The sequence below is a fragment of the Microplitis mediator genome, chromosome 11 (genome assembly GCF_029852145.1).
Source record: "Microplitis mediator isolate UGA2020A chromosome 11, iyMicMedi2.1, whole genome shotgun sequence".
Taxonomy (NCBI): Eukaryota; Metazoa; Arthropoda; class Insecta; order Hymenoptera; family Braconidae; genus Microplitis; species Microplitis mediator.
The window spans coordinates 15758914-15775760 of NC_079979.1; the positions used below are offsets into that span (position 1 = coordinate 15758914).

General features: G+C 28.4%; 2 protein-coding genes across 2 annotated transcripts in view; one reads left to right on the plus strand and one right to left on the minus strand.

Annotated features, from left to right (window-relative positions):
* LOC130677814 (lysine-specific histone demethylase 1A) overlaps positions 1-16847 on the plus strand; it is a 255640-nt gene that overhangs the window by 171415 nt on the left and 67378 nt on the right. The gene's annotated exons all lie outside the window — the stretch shown is intronic.
* Positions 13577-16084, minus strand: LOC130677818 (transcription factor IIIB 90 kDa subunit-like). Its single transcript, XM_057484690.1, has one exon. The coding sequence runs from the start codon at positions 15847-15849 to the stop codon at positions 13948-13950; it is 1902 nt and encodes a 633-aa protein (XP_057340673.1). The 5' UTR covers positions 15850-16084; the 3' UTR covers positions 13577-13947.

Here is a 16847-nt window from a genome sequence, read left to right on the forward strand (position 1 = left end):
AAAAAGATCATTATTGACGGTTATGTTCTTATTTATTTGATATTTATAGATATCAAAAAAAAAAATTTATCTAGTAAAGTTCAAAAATTCATACTTTTTAAAAAAACAAAAAACACAGTTGATAGATATCTAACATATAAGAATATCACGGTCAATAATGGTCTTATTCACATGTAAATTACATATGAAATATATAAAATATATACGAAAATCGGCTAAAAGTTAGCTAGTAAAAATATATTGCTTCTATATATTATATTTATATTTATATATTTTTTATAGTTTAACATATATTTTTTTATAAATTTTTTTCATGTGGGGACTTAATTACATTACAAAAAATTAATTTGACAATTGAGCCAACAATTATATTTTCCAAGCAATTAAATTTTTTTAATAAAAAAAAAAAAAAAAAAAAAAAAAATCCAAGATTTAAATACTTTTATTGCATCTTTAAGCCGTATTAAATTACTCAACAATTATTTAAAATGATAAAATATTAAATTTCACTTATAAATTAATTTCTACCAGAATAAAAATAAAAAAAAAGTTAAATAATAAAATTGAATGTAAGCTCGTGGGTTTAAAATATAACAAGATAATTTGTAAAACGTCATTTGTAGTGATCTACCGCAGATGAGATTAAGGATACTAAGTGGTAGTCATAAACCGCATTGAGTGAAAATTGAGTATAAAATTAAAAGTCAAACGATTAATACTCTAGCGAGTACAGCTGCGTACTTACATCTGTGCTAGTTAATATTAAATATACATATATATCTATATATACAGCATCCGTGTATAAAAGAGTAGTAGTGAGTTGGTTCATTAAACTTTGTGGACACTTGCGTGATATTCCATCACCAAGTCTACGCTCATCTCGTCACTTGATGGATGGATGTATTATATCTACATGCAACCAGAGCAAGAGTGACTAATAATTGCTGCCGAGTACCCAAGTATCCAAGTATTCAAGTACCCAAGTAGCTAACAAACTTGTTTTCATAATATTTTATTTTTTTCGCCTTCTTAGCCTTCAATTTGATGAGATAATTTTAAAAATAGACAATGTAAAATTATTTTAGCTCGTAAAAATAATAATAAAGGGGTTGTGTAAAAAATGGACATTAGCCTAATATGGATGGATGTAAAATAAAAGTGGATATGGAGGACAGTAATAAAGAAAGTGGGATGTCTAGAGTTATCGTAATCGTTAACGAGACCGTCAGTGCGGCTGGAGATACTGAGCCCGAGGTCTTGGTTGCTATTAACCCTGTACTAACAAAGGTATTGCCACCTCAACCGTACACACAGACGACTCGTCCTGGCTTCTTTGGACCGAGTTACCTCTACTCCTCCAGCCAACAAACGAACGTTCGCATGCCCCGAGCTGCCTTATTCATATGCATAACGCTAGCTAACTAAACTTTCACGGTCGACTTGGTTATTATGCATTTCGTACGAAAATATTTTTAATATAAATATCGAGTCTTTTTTATTTTTAGAAAATTTACGAAGTTGAGATATTTTTTTTTTAATTAAGACGAACAATTTTCGTTTCATGAATTATTTGTAGAAGAATTTGTAGGGAAATAGAGATTTATTGGAGGTGGTCGGAAAGTGAATTTTATGAGGCTCGAGATAGGAAATAAATTATTCTTTGATAACAGAATTTTGATCTTTTATGAGAGTGTTTGAATGTTTAATAGATTTAAAAATTTATTTGTGGAGATTTGAATGTTGAGAAGTTATTTAATTTTTATTGTGATTCTGCTAATTACCGCTTATGAAATTGATATTATTTTTAATTAATTGATTTATTGAGTAATTAAAAAATATTCATTGAGATATTTACTATTAACAAGAGTATTGATAATGATAATTAATGTCAGTTAAATAATTAACGATGATTTTTTTGTTACAGGTAAGCTTTGCATTCATGATAATGATTTTGGAGTTACGTAGTGACGTACTTAGTGGGTAAGAAATATTTACTCTGACTTCTGCTGCTTTATAAAATTCACAACTCCGAGGAATTCGAGTATGAAGAAATTATTTATTTTTGATTGACTTCCTCATTGAATTCCCTTAAAAATTACCCAATGACGTGTAATTTGACCAACAACTACTGAGTAATTTAATTATTTAAAGTGTCGCAGTTTAAATTTTAAAGATTTTAAAAATATTTTATTAAATTTAATTACGGAGTGATCATTAGGCGACTGAGCTTATTGGCGATGGTTTCAAAGAAAATTTCATGAGGATCGAGATAAAAGATAAATTATTCCTTAATATTTAAATCCTGAAGTTATAAATTTTTATTTACCGCCATTTTTAATAAACGAATCCGGAAATTTTTAATGGGTCGTTTAAAAAATTTATAATTATCCGGCATTTGAATATTAAGAAATAATATATTTTTTATCGTATTCCTTATTAAATTCCCTTTAAAATGAGGTACTATGAAGGTTACTTTGTGTAGTAAATATTAAGTAATTAATTTGATTACTCGTGGGCAAAAAGTAAGAGATTTAAAGTCTTAAGATTTAATTAAATTTAAATACTCAGTAATTATCGGCAAAAGTGAGCATCACTGTAGATAATTTTAAAGAAAATTCTATAAGTAATAAGATAAAAAATAAACGATTCCTTAATATTAAAACTCACAATCGTTATAAATTTAAATTGTCCACTTTTAATTAGTAAATCCGAAATTAAAAAATGCCCATGTTAAAAATTCATAACTACGCAGACGTTGAATATTAAGGAATATCTTATTTTTTATCGTCTTTCTTATTAAATTTACTTCAAAATAACCTATAATGAAGACTACTTCTCTTCAGTTCCCTTAAATACATCCATATTTGTTTTGAAAATAAAATAATAATCACTAAAATTAACAATACACCTTATTTAATTAATTTGTTTGACTTTTAAAAAGCCTATAAATTAAAAAAAAAAAAATAATTCTGATTACTCAGTATGCGTACCATAAACCAATATTTTTTTATTTGTATAAAGTATTTATTCAATTATCGTTAGCAAAAGCAATTAGACTGCAATCAATGGCCCAACCAAATATCACATTGAACCTAATCCATTTAATTCCTACAATTTTCTCCACCCGTCCACCCCACGGTTTTTTTTTGTATTTTTATTTCGTGCAATCGGTGTCACATACACACACATGGATCACATATACCTGCACGCACATTTACATATCCATAAACAAGTACTGGATTGCAAATGTTAGTGTGTTGGCATGCGTGGGGGCGAAGCTCATTTATTTACAGGGATCAGTATTGAAAGGGTATAATTTACAAATCCCGCGGTCCGCTGAATTTATCGGTACTCCGTTACCCTTTCATTATACTCCTACCCCCTTTCTCTTGGCCTCTTGCTCCCTCCTTTCTTTAAACATGTAGGTATGTATATTATAAGCACACACGAGTTACTTCTTGCTTCGTTTCTTGGTTGCTTACATTTCTACCCTTTTAAAACCCGTCGACTTTGGTATCCCGCCGCGATCATGATAATCATCGAGTTGAACTACTTGATTGAAAATGTGAGAAAAAAGTATTCCAATAATACCTATACATATATGAGGATGTGTATACATATGTATGAATGTATATATATTTATATTTAAAGAACATATGCTTAATTTGTAATTTTCAGGGATAAACTTTTTTAAATTTTGAATTGAAAATGACGTGCTCGGAAAAAAAATTATTTACAGTTAGAAATTTTGCGTATTTGTGTTAAAAAATTTTTTGTGTTGATTTTCAAGACAGGATCTGTTAATTCAACATAAACCGTTTGTGTTATTTTACCTTAACAGATTTTTTATGTTAAATGTTTAGAAAATCTGTACTGTCACTGTTAGAAATTTTGTGTTAAATTCAACACAAATCGTGTGTTGCAAACGGTTTACAAAAACTTTTGTGTTAATTCAACACATTGCGTTTGTGTTGATCTTTAACACAAATTTCATGTTAAATAAAATTGAACACATAAATTCTGTTCTTTTGACAGAACATTTGTGTAAATTTAACACATTTTTCGTGTTAAAATCAACTAATCAACATAAGCACATAATCTAACCAACTCAAGTAGACTGATCTACCCTTAGTAGAACTTATGTCAATTTAGCGAACAATTGAACCAGGTCAAAAAGGTATGAAAATTTTCTAAATTTAATTGTCAAATGTATATATTTAATTGTAAATAAATTATAATCCAAATTTCCCTGCAGACAATGCTGCTACAATGCTTTGCTTGGTTATAGTAATGAAAAATCGCGCGGAAACGTTTAGTCAAACAACACAAATTTTGTGTTAATTTTCGAATAACACAAGAAATGTGTTACATTCTAGATTTTCCAATCGTTTAACATAAATAATCTGTTAAAGTAAAATAACACAAACGGTTTGTGTTGAATTAACAGATTTCTGTGTTAAAAATCAACACAAAAAATTTAACCAAATTATTTTATAACACAAATACACAAAATTTCTAACTATGTAACACATTTTTGTGTTATCCGAAAATTTACACAAATTTTCTGTCAAAATAACAGATTTTGTGTTCAATTATTTAACATAAAATTTGTGTTAAAGATCCGCACAAACGCAATGTTTTGAATTAACACAAAATTTCTAACTGTGTAAGAAAAATCGTGAAAAACAAATTTCCTCCAAAAATAAAATGGTTACAGTCCTAAATACCCTATTTTTAATAACCATCACAATAAAAACTGGTCGAAAATAACCTGATACAATAATAACCTGGTAATAAAAACTTATTGCCACCATTTAATATCAATTTTTTTCATTCATTTATTGATATCAGATTTATATCATATCGTTTGGATATTAATGTATGCAGATATTGTTAACTAGATATTTTAGTATATAGTTTTTATTTTTATGGTTATTTTTGTATCAGGTTATTTTTTTTTGTGATATTTTGAGCGGACACCAGGTAAAATGGGTTAGTCACAAAAAAATAAAGAAAAACTTGTATTTCATGATTTAAAATAAAAAATACCGCGAAATTTTTTTTTTGAAAATAATTTTGTAACATTGAATTTCCAAAATAATAACCAATTCTTTTCAAAAAATTTTTTTTTTATACTTTATTTTATCTTTAATTTACATACATATGTATGTATTCATATAAAAACCACCTTATGCTTACTTTGAACTTTTGTTTCTTGTTACGTATGCATTGAAATTTTTTTATAGAGCGTACTATTTTTTGAAACGACTCTTATCACCCGATCAGATTCCACGATTCATTTCCCATTCAACACATCCGATAAGAATTTAACAGCTTTCATTTTTTATAACTTTTTCGACGACCTGATTGATGAGTTCAATATTCCGGTGATGAAAGTCGTAATCTCTTTTTATTAATCCACTATTCGATTCTATCTAGGTTACGTTAAAAAAAAAAGATCATCAAACATGCGGACATTGTCAAATTTTTTTACTGTTATTTATTTTGTGCCCTAAAAAATAATTTTGATAGCAGATTAATTTTAATTGCTCGTAAGGACGGCACTGCTAGATACTTTCTCTGAAAAGCTACATTATTAGCGAGTTAGTTATGTAGAAGTGTAATGTTATATGACTGTTAGCAGATGGACTCGCGTCCAAAAGTAAAGGCCGTAAAAGAGCCAACGGCTGCCATAAAACCCACAGAGTTATATGCTCTGAGCTCTGACTCATTTAATTTGTTTAAACGAACTTCATGAAAGCTTCTTTCCAACCCAGCCAGTGATTTATTGGCAGTTAAATTTTTTCCAAGTGTTATAAACGGGCTTCTGTTAAAAATTTTATTTGCTTACTCATTTTTTATTTAATTAAATAATGAGAATTTTTTTATTTTCATGCCGTCAAAACATTTTTATTTTTAATTTCACAATAAAGACTTCACTTTTATTATTCCGGCATCTAATCATAAAAATTTAATTTTTTAAAAATGTCAATTTTTTTTTTTATTTTGGTATTTAAAATTTTTAGATATAAAAATTTCGAGCTCATGCCCAATAAAATTTATTAATATAATTAGGGGGCGTCCATTAATTACGTAAGGCGTGTAGATGGGGGAGAGGGTGATCTCGGGAAATATCACGTAATTTTTTTTTTCTGGAAGAAACAGTGTAAAATTGTGAGAAAATATGACTAAATCATACATAAGAATATTTATCGTGTTTTTTTAAAAATAAATCTAATGTAATGAAGCCCAGATTAACTTGTTTACATAAACAATATACATTTTTAAAAATCTCACGTGAAATTGGAGAAGGGAGAGGGGGGTCGAACAACCGCCAAAATTACCTCACGTAATTAATAGATGCCCTCTTAATATTATTAAAATATGCAAATTTTAAATTTAATTGCCAAAAATCAGAAAATTGAATGATTATTTAAAAATTTTTAATTTCATTTGCCACAAATTATTTTTTAATACTAAGTAAAATTAATTCAACTTAAGGTTGTACTGTCGGTTTTGGGAATACTGTTCAAAATTTGTTGAAATTTGAAGTATTAGTAGACAATGATAAGAAAAAGATCAAATTTAATTTTTGAAGAACTACAGAGAACTAGTGAAATTTTGAGTTTCACAGATTAAATATTGAGCCACATGAGAAATCACCGGTTTCATTGAATTTATTTATTTTCTGTAGCTCTTCAAAAATTTAATTGAATTTTTTTCTTATCATTAGACGATAAAAAATCATAATCTGGAAGTTAACAGACGATTAACAACTTTCGGATTTTTTTTTTAACAAATCAATTACAAAAAAGTTAAAACTTAAAAATATGCACTTGTAGAAAATTTCAAAAACTACAGGTGCAATTTTTTTAAATAATTTTTTTTTTTTGTAATTTATCGATTTTAAAAAAATCAAAAATTATTAGACGTCGGCTAACTTCACTATCATAAAAAATCGGGAGTAAATTCCGAATGATTATGGATTTTATTTAAATTCGAATTCACTCTGTCACTTCCGGCAGTTTTTTTTCAGCGGTCATTTGAATTTTATTTCAGTCCGCATTCACTCCGAGTCGGAGTTTTAACATTAAAATAAATTCTCCTTCGGAGTAAATTTCACTCTCAGGGGATTAAATTAATAAAAAATCATCCGATTCGCATTCACTCCGCAAATTTCCGACGTCAAATCAACTTATTATCAAATTTTATCAAATTCTGAATGGTAATTCTAGAACTACCTTGAGAAGTTTTACGATCGCGCTAAAAATTTATAAAATCAAAAATTCAAATTTTCTTTCCGATGGACAATTTTTTTTGGATTACCGCAATCGCAGTCAAAATTTTAAACTTCAAATTTTTTCCCATGAATATTTCATATGAAATTATTAGATATAAAACATAAATTAATTCAAAGACGAAAAATTTAATAAATAATTAACTGAGGGTATGAATACTTTAGTTCCTTATTAACTACTCCGATAGTAATATCGTCTTAATTAAAAACTCGTGATAAAATAATTAATTAATTTAGTTGAATAAAATTTAATTAATTTGAAAATTTAAAATCTAAACTCAGGAATAATTAAAAAAGAAATATCTAAAAATAATGACATTTTAGTAGTAATTATATTAATTTGAATGTAAATAGTGGGAAGGAGTGACGATTAAAAATAATATAATTTATCTTATTCATTTAAAAGTAATCTGATTCAGAAGTGTCGAGTTTGTCCCCCTAGATGAGATGCGTTTTGAGATCTCATCGCTCAGGCTCTTGACTTATTCCTCCTTGTTATTTTTTTATATTTTATTCTCATGCTTCTTTTATTCGCTGATTTTTTATTTTATTTTTTATTCGAACCCTGAAGCTTGTTTTGTCTCGTCAGTGTACAAGTAGACTGTATAAGTAGATGCTACAGTGACAAGATCTCAGATAAAAGTCTGTAGATTTCTAATAGTTTATTTTTCTCATTCGTATTTTTTTATTTTATTTTTTGTTGAGTTTGTTTTTTGTGAGACAATGTTGTCACTTACATTTAGAACGTATCTACTTGGAATTTAAAAACTCAGCTTTATCGTTCATCCAGGTGAAGGTCGCGGTTTTTTTTATTTTAAATGTCGAGCTGAGTCTTTGTTGGGTTTAAGATAAGTTATTTAATGTAAATGTCAATATAGGTGTGAAATTGTTTATTTTATGAGAGAATAAACGAGTGGATTTACCCTCGATAAATTTTATTTTTTTTATTAAAACATTTTTTAATTTGAATTAGAAAACTAGTATTTTATTATTTTACGGAAAATTTCACGGTTCAATTTTTTAAAATACGGAAAAGAACGCAGCTAAAAATTAATTATTAATGACAGTCGTGAATTGAAAAATACTTTCAGAGAAAAAAATTATAATTTTGTATATATATGATTCAAAAAAAATTTTGAATTTTATTTTGCCGCTTTTACCGCCTGAAACGTTAGTGGATTGCGAGAAAAAAATCTTTCCAAAAGATGGGCTCAACTCTAAGAGGTCGATTGTTCAATTTTAATTTCCTATCTAATTAACATTTGAAAATTTTTTTTTTCATTAAAAGTTTAACTACTCCTAAGCTACTGAATATTTCTGAAATTTATGCTTAAGTCTTTAAAGCCGATTCCTGAAGCTTTCCAAAACCCTACACTGAAAAAAAGATTTATTTGAGCCAAAGATATCGTATATTTGGATATGGCCAAATAAATATTTAATTGTGAGAAAGATATAATATATTTGAGTAGTTTAATTGCGTGAAGTAAGTGATTTATTTGTGTTAAAGAAATGATCCAATTGCTACAAATAAATAAGGGCTTCAAACATATGTCTAGTATCGCCGAATTTTAGGTTATTTGTCACAAATTAATATCTTTACCACAAATATATCAATTACTTACCAAAAATAAATTATATATTTCCGTCAAATTATAAAATTGTTTGAATCAACTGTCATATTTTGGTGTACCAAATATATTTATTTGTCATTAAGAAATATTCAAAAACAAGCCGCAAATAAATTGATTTATTTGGGACAAATATTTCTTTTTTTCAGTGTATGACAAGTCATAATTATTATAATATAAACGTCAGTTGAAGTTATCTGAAAAGTATCGATTTTTAATTTCAAAAAGACATTATTAATTTTTTTTTTGCAATGTAATTTAATTAATTGCATACAATACCTATTGATACGCATCTGGACACATGTGAATTAATTCAATTACATTGCAAAAAAAAAAAAATTAATAATGTGTTTGAAATTAAAAAATCGATACTTTTCAAATAACTTCAATTGGCGTTTGCCTCAGTAGAATAGTAATTTTAATTAGAAAAATAACAAATATTGTCAGATATTTTTCTCCGTGAATAATTTTCATTTAAATTTAATGGAATTCATTAATTTAAAATTGATACGAACTTTACGCAATATTTGAAAAATTCATTCGATCTCGATGGAAGTACAATGTCATTAATTAAAAATATATATTCCATGTAATTAATGAAGCCATAGAGTTCAATATGAATTCAATAAATTTTTAATACACATTACGATTTTTTTTTTAACCTTAATTAGTTTTTACAATTTAAAGTTCATTCGTCTCGACATTAAATTAAAATTTTCCAAAGTAATTACCGCTTATGAAATTGATATTATTTTTAATTAATTGATTTATTGAGTAATTGAAAAATATTTATTGAGATATTTACGATTAACGAGAGTATTTTTAAAGATAATTAATATCAGTTAAATAATTAACGATGATTTTTTTGTTACAGGTAAGCTTTGCATTCATGATAATGAGTTTGGAGTTACGTAGTGACGTACTTAGTGGGTAAGAAATATTTACTCTGACATCTGTTGCTTTATAAAATTCACAACTCCGAGGAATTCGAGTATGAAGAAATTATTTATTTTTTATTGACTTCCTCATTGAATTCCCTTAAAAATTACCCAATGACGTGTACTTTGATCAACAACTACTGAGTAATTTAATTATTTAAAGTGTCGCAGTTTAAATTTTAAAGATTTTAAAAATATTTTATTAAATTTAATTACGGAGTGATCATTAGGCGACTGAGCTTATTGGCGATGGTTTCAAAGAAAATTTCATGAGGATCGAGATAAAAGATAAATTATTCCTTAATATTTAAATCCTGAAGTTATAAATTTTTATTTACCGCCATTTTTAATAAACGAATCCGGAAATTTTTAATGGGTCGTTTAAAAAATTTATAATTATCCAGCATTTGAATATTAAGAAATAATATATTTTTTATCGTATTCCTTATTAAATTCCCTTTAAAATGAACTACAACGAAGGTTACTTTGTGTAGTAAATATTAAGTAATTAATTTGATTACTCGTGGGCAAAAAGTAAGAGATTTAAAGTCTTAAGATTTAATTAAATTTAAATACTCAGTAATTATCGGCGAAAGTGAGCATCACTGTAGATAATTTTAAAGAAAATTCTATAAGTAATAAGATAAAAAATAAACGATTCCTTAATATTAAAACCCACAATCATTATAAATTTAAATTGTCCATTTTTAATCAGTCCAGAAATTTTTTAATGGTCATTTCAAAAATTCATAACCGCAGCGACTGAATCCTATGAAACAAAATATTTATTTCTAACCATCTCTCATTAATTTTTTTAAAAAAATGACTTATAACGAAGCTCATTTCCTCCCATAGTTAACGAGCAACAATATTCGGGTTTCCCAACTCCAAATAAAAAAACGTGCTCGTGTCAAACAGCAATTCGTTATCGTGCCTCGGTTTTAAGTACATACATAACGCAAGATAAAATGATGCGTGTAAGACGTAGATCGGTACAGCCATACACTTGCTTGATAATCTCGAGCTAGAAAATTAGTTTGCGTGCATCCGTTGCTCTATTGCTGGTAAATTTTTATAATATCTCTAAACTCCGCACCATACTTTACTTTATACGATCTTCATACTACCCAGCATCCCATCCTTTTATTTTTATTTTATCTCATATGTTTTATTTTTACAAACCCGGCTCTCTACTCATCCATCGTACCGTCAAGTTCCGCGATCCCAGTCCAGAGCTAAAGCAGAATTGCTAAATCACAATATATGTAATTCAGAAGCCCATTACTATTTTTTTCAGTACCTAGTCTTTTTTTATCGTACTTTGTAGGCGGGATTATTAGCAATAATTGAATGTTATAGATTTATTTTTACTTATTTTTTTTTTTCAAACAAAATTTCTAATAACAAAAGTATCGGATTTCAAGCCGTAGAGAAATGATTAATTTTTTGTCACTTAAAAGAAGGGAATAAATTTTTTTGAGTGAGGAAATAAATATGAAGTGATGTATATTTAAAAGAGTGAGACAAGTGCGGTGATTGGAGAGGCAGGTAGGAGCAGGCAGGCCGAAAGTGTGTCCATCAGTCTTTGCTGTAGATTTATTTCCAGATTGTTGGGATTGGCAATATAATTGATTGGACCGGGAACGACACACATGGATAGGATATGAATTAACTGATGACTCGAGACAGCCGTTACACGGGTTAAGAAAGAGCAAGAGGGAGAGAGAGAGTCAGAATGTGTAGTTGGTGTCGATAAAAGTTTATCCTGTTGGGTTATTAACGTCCATCATCATGCTCGAGCACATTTCCTCGCTTCTCACCGTCTCTAATTGTAATCCCTCCGTATCATTTAATCGTTTCAATAATAATCTCAAAGTACCCGTTTTTTAAATATTTTATTTTTAATTTATCTTCTTTCGACACCTATTTAAATAATTATATTTTACTTACCTATCATCTGAATATTATTGTTAATTTTGATTTTATAACTCGCAAAATTATTTTTAATTATGATCATAAAGTTAGCAAACAATTATCAATTTTCGGATTTTTTTTCAACAAATCAATTACAAAAAAACCAAAAAAAAAAAAAAAAATGCACATGCAGAAAATTTTAAAAGCTACAGGTGCAATTTTTTTTTTATAATTTACTGCTTAAAAACGAATCAAAAAATTATAAAACGTCGGCTAACTTCAGTACCATTTTAAAATTACACTGCGAAAACTAGAGTGATTACGGATTTTATTCAAATCCGAATTCAATCCGTCAGTCGGAGTTTTAAAAAAAAATTACTCTGCATATGGAACAAAAAAGGAGTTTGTTTTTTCAACTGAATGATTTGGATTTTACTTAAATTTGAATTCGATCTAATTCAAAGTTTTAATATTAAAATAAACATCTTTTAGGAGTGAATTCCACTCAGAACCGGAGTTTGAATATTAAATTTAACTTTTCTTCGGAGTGAATTTCACACCAAGAGGATTCAATAAATACGACATCTGCTCCGCATTCACTCCGCTAATTTTTGAGTGTAATTATCACTATTCAAATATTTGATTTAAGGTAAAAGCCCCTATACCCGCTCACTTTTCATTGGAGTGAGATTAAATCACTCAATATAAACTAATAAATAAAATGAAAAACCAGATTTTTTTTTTAGTTATTTTTTGAAGTTTCGAGTATTAGAATAAAATTTAAGTTTCAAGAATAATCTTGATAATTAATTATTATTCATTTTTTAAATAAGCTCCTTGAGTGTACCCATAGTCGCTCACTAAAAGTTGTGATGTACCATTACTCGACCAACACATGGCCCTATAGTCGCTCAAAGACAATATCAATTAAACTATGATAAGTTTATTGATTTGGACAAATAATTTATAAATTATACTACTTTATTCTTTCATAATATAAAATTTCATGAATTTTAAAAATGTATTTAATAAGATATAGTTATAACAATTCTTAAAAAATTTGACGTAACCAAAATTTAATCTAACGAATGAACGTTAAAGTAAAAAATGCCCGGCTTTGCGCGATTTTGAAAACAGTCATTTAATTTAAATTTATAATCTATTATAAAATAATTCGATACATCATATTTTAATATATTTAGATTCACAAATAATTATTTATCAATAATAATATTTTTAGTTGTAATTTTTTTTTATAAAAATTATAAAAAAACGCCTTAAACAGTTAAAGTGAGCGACTAATGGTACTGAGCGGGTATAGGGGCTTTTACCTTAAATTTTGAATAATAAATTTTAATTTACATGAAATTTTACATGAAAATTTTTTAAAAATTATTTACAAATAATTCAAATTTTGATTAGAATTTTTAATCGAATATTAACTTTCAAATCAATACAAATAATTCGCACATTCTTATTAATTATTTTCTTGATAATTTATTCCTTCAATCAAAAAAAAAATTTTTTTTCATTATAATTTTTAACTAAAAAAAAATTAAAATTTTACTTACCGATTATTAATTATCTTACTAATTAAAAAAAATAATTTTGATTTTATCTAAACTATAATATTAAAATGAATAATTATTTATATTTTCAATTTCTTTATTCAAAATTATTTTACCTGTGAGAACAAAGTTTTTTATCATAACAATAATAATGCTCACTCATTACAAAAATTAAAAAAAAATTATTAGCGTAATTTTGAAAAATTTTTATAAGATTACTTGTAGTATTTTTTTACATAACCAGTGCATACATATTACAATCAAAATAAAAAATACAGAAGTATATTCGACATTCAAAAATAAAATAAAACTGAGAAAAAAATTGTGGCAACATTAATTGGCAATTAGTAATAAATAACATTAATTAACTAATTAATAACAATTTAATTGGAGCCTATTAAATTACTAATTAAATTTTTCTAATATCTGCGCAGCAAATTTCACACTCATTTAAAAAAAAATAAATATCAAAGTACTGTCGATAATTATTCTTCAATTAACACTCACTCTCTCTTTACAATTTTTATTTTTTGCTAAATTAAAATGTCTGCAAACAGATTTTAAAAACCACAAAAAACTTCTCGACAGACCTCACAAAAAAACTAATATTCCTCATAGTCATCATCATACTCATACTCATTACCACCATCATCATCATCATCATTGTCACTTTCCCCGATTCTTTTTCCCAGTATTTTTTCCAAGCTACAATTTCCATAATTTTCATTGTCTTCTACAACTTCATCATCCTCGTAATTATCTTCTTCAACCTCAGCATCTTGGATCCCCGCATCATCAACAAAACTATTTTCCACTTCCTGGTTATCAACAAATTTATAACCCTCTCCCTCTCCCTCTTCTTCTTCGAAACCCACTACCTCATTCTTAACAGATTTAAAATTATTATTATTTTTACCGCCAAACTTAACGACCTTCTCACCCTTCATTTCCCTGATAACATCATAGTTTAGTTTTTTCGACAGTCTCTTTTCCTTCATCATATTTTCTACAGCCTCCCCCGCAGAATTAGCCGGCTCCTTACTCTTCTTGCTCCTAATTTTCCTCTTCTTAACTGGCCGGCCTTCTTCTTCATCCCTCAGTCTCTGTTCCTCTTTAAGTTTCTGCATCTCCAGATACTCAGCATGAACATTCGTCCACAACTCAGTTTTCTTCACAACATCGGCATCCTTCAAAATATACCCATCCAACTCTTCATCATCCAGCCCATCCAAGTCAATTTCCCCCGACTCATTATTATACTTTTCAAATCTCCCGCCCTCTGTCCTCGTATTCTTGGAGTCGTAAAACGAAGTCGGCAAACCCATCATCGAAATATCCGGTCCCAGTCCTCTGTCTTCATTCTGATCGACAAACTCATCAGCGATTTCCAAAGTGCTTTCTTCGATGAATCGATTGGCCTCGATGTCTTCCACCTGAGCCGATTTGCTCATCAATGATTTAAAAGATCTCTTCTTTGACTGCTGCTCGCTCAAATATTTATCTATTTCTTTCTGCAAATCCGTGAACTCGCCATCGATGTTTCCAAAATCTTCAAAGTCATCTTCGGCTTTCCTGGAGGCTTTGAAAGCCGGTGGGTCTTCTTCTTCCGCTAGATCAATCGACTCAAAATCTTCTAACGTCAAAGCGCTCGAAGGCGTATCGCCGAATTCCAACAGACGTTTGCGTAAAGTTGACTCGTGAATCTTAACGATTTTAATGATATCGCCAACAGTGCGATTGAAATCATGCATACGAGCGGCAATCAGCAAAGCAGCCCCGCAAATTCCCGAAGGTCTTCTCCCAGTATGAATATTATCCCGCTTCATACGCGAAACTAATCTCAGCGCTGTCTTAATTACCGCGGAAGTTTGCGAACCGAATTCAAGTTTATTAGCATAGCGCATAATATATAGACAAGGATCGATAGCTTTTATGGGGTTGGGATTCGGGTCGTCGGCGGTACCATCGATATTTACTGCTCCGTCAACGGCGTTCTCTAGATAGAGAGCCTGGACGAATTTTAAATAAGTTCGTCCCAGCTCGTAGACATCAATCTGTACGACGTCGCTGATGTCAATCAGCAGATGGGGAGTTCTTTCAATCCTACATGCCAAGTAAATACACCCGGCGTAAGTCAAGGTTTGTTTGCGACCACGGGTCAGATTATAACTGAGTACCTGTTTGTAAAAATTGACTGCCAGTTCTGATTGACAGTCGGTTAGCATCAGTTGCTTGCACAGGTGGACTATTTCTTTGCGGGCTCGGTAAATCGTTAATTCTCGCGATGCCTGATTAGTCAAATGTCCAACACGTGCACCAGTTGAATCACTTGATAAAAACTCACCTGTAGCTGCTGCTTGCCCAGATGACGTCTCTTGAAACTGCACCTCGTTTACGATCATCTGGGCTTCGGTTACGACTCCACATTCTACGCATACTGAATCTCCACGTGATGGATCTGTGTCGATGTTTGTTGACCCACAGTTGAGACATTTTACTGACATTTTTTATTTTAGTTTATGGTTATTAATTTTTACACGGGAAATGCTTTTTTATTTTTAAATATTTTTTTTATGTTTATAGTTAATTAGCTCACTTATTTATTTATACACTGAATTATTTATTTATTGTTTGATATATCACATATATTTTTGTAAATAAACTACCGGTTGAAATTCACGTGCTGATGATGACGGAACGTAAACATGTTGTTCCTATGGGAGCGGCCATTTGTAAATTACTGGCGCGCATGCGCGAGTTTTAAATTAAATACTAGACTATTTTTAAAAACCAGCGAACGGGCAAAATGATGAAGTTAAGAGACAACTAGTAATTTCCGGATTTTTTTTTGAAAATTAATTAAAAGAAAAAAATGCACATGTAGAAAATTTAAAAAACTGTAAGTGCAATTATTTTAAATATTTTTTTTGGTAATTTATCGGTTTAAAAAAAATTCAACTATAAGACGTCGGCTAAATTTAATGATAGTGAATTATTCTGAAGTTAGTCGACGTCTAATAATTTTTTATTTTTTTAAAAACTAAATTAAAAAAAAAAATGTGCCTATAGATTTTTTAATTTTCTACAAGTGCATTTTTGATTTTTTTTTTTTTTTTTTGTAATTGATTTGATGAAATTAAAATTAAAAAATTTTTAATTGTCTGGTAACTTCGGGATCATTGATACTGAAGTCAGCCGACGTCTAATAATTTTTGAATTTTTTTTTTAGAATAAATTATGAAAAAAAAAATATTTGAAAAAATTGCACCTGTAGTTTTTTAAATTTTCTACAAGTGCATATTTTTATTTTTTATTTTTTTGTAATCGATTTGTTAAAAAAAAAATTCAAAAATTTTTAATTGTCTGCTAACTTCAGGGTCATACAGACACGACATTCAAATTTTAATTAATATTTTTTACACTTAAAATCTTTTTGATTTTTAAATAATTTTTTTTTATTCATGTTTAATCAGTACACTAATTAAATAATACACTCATTATT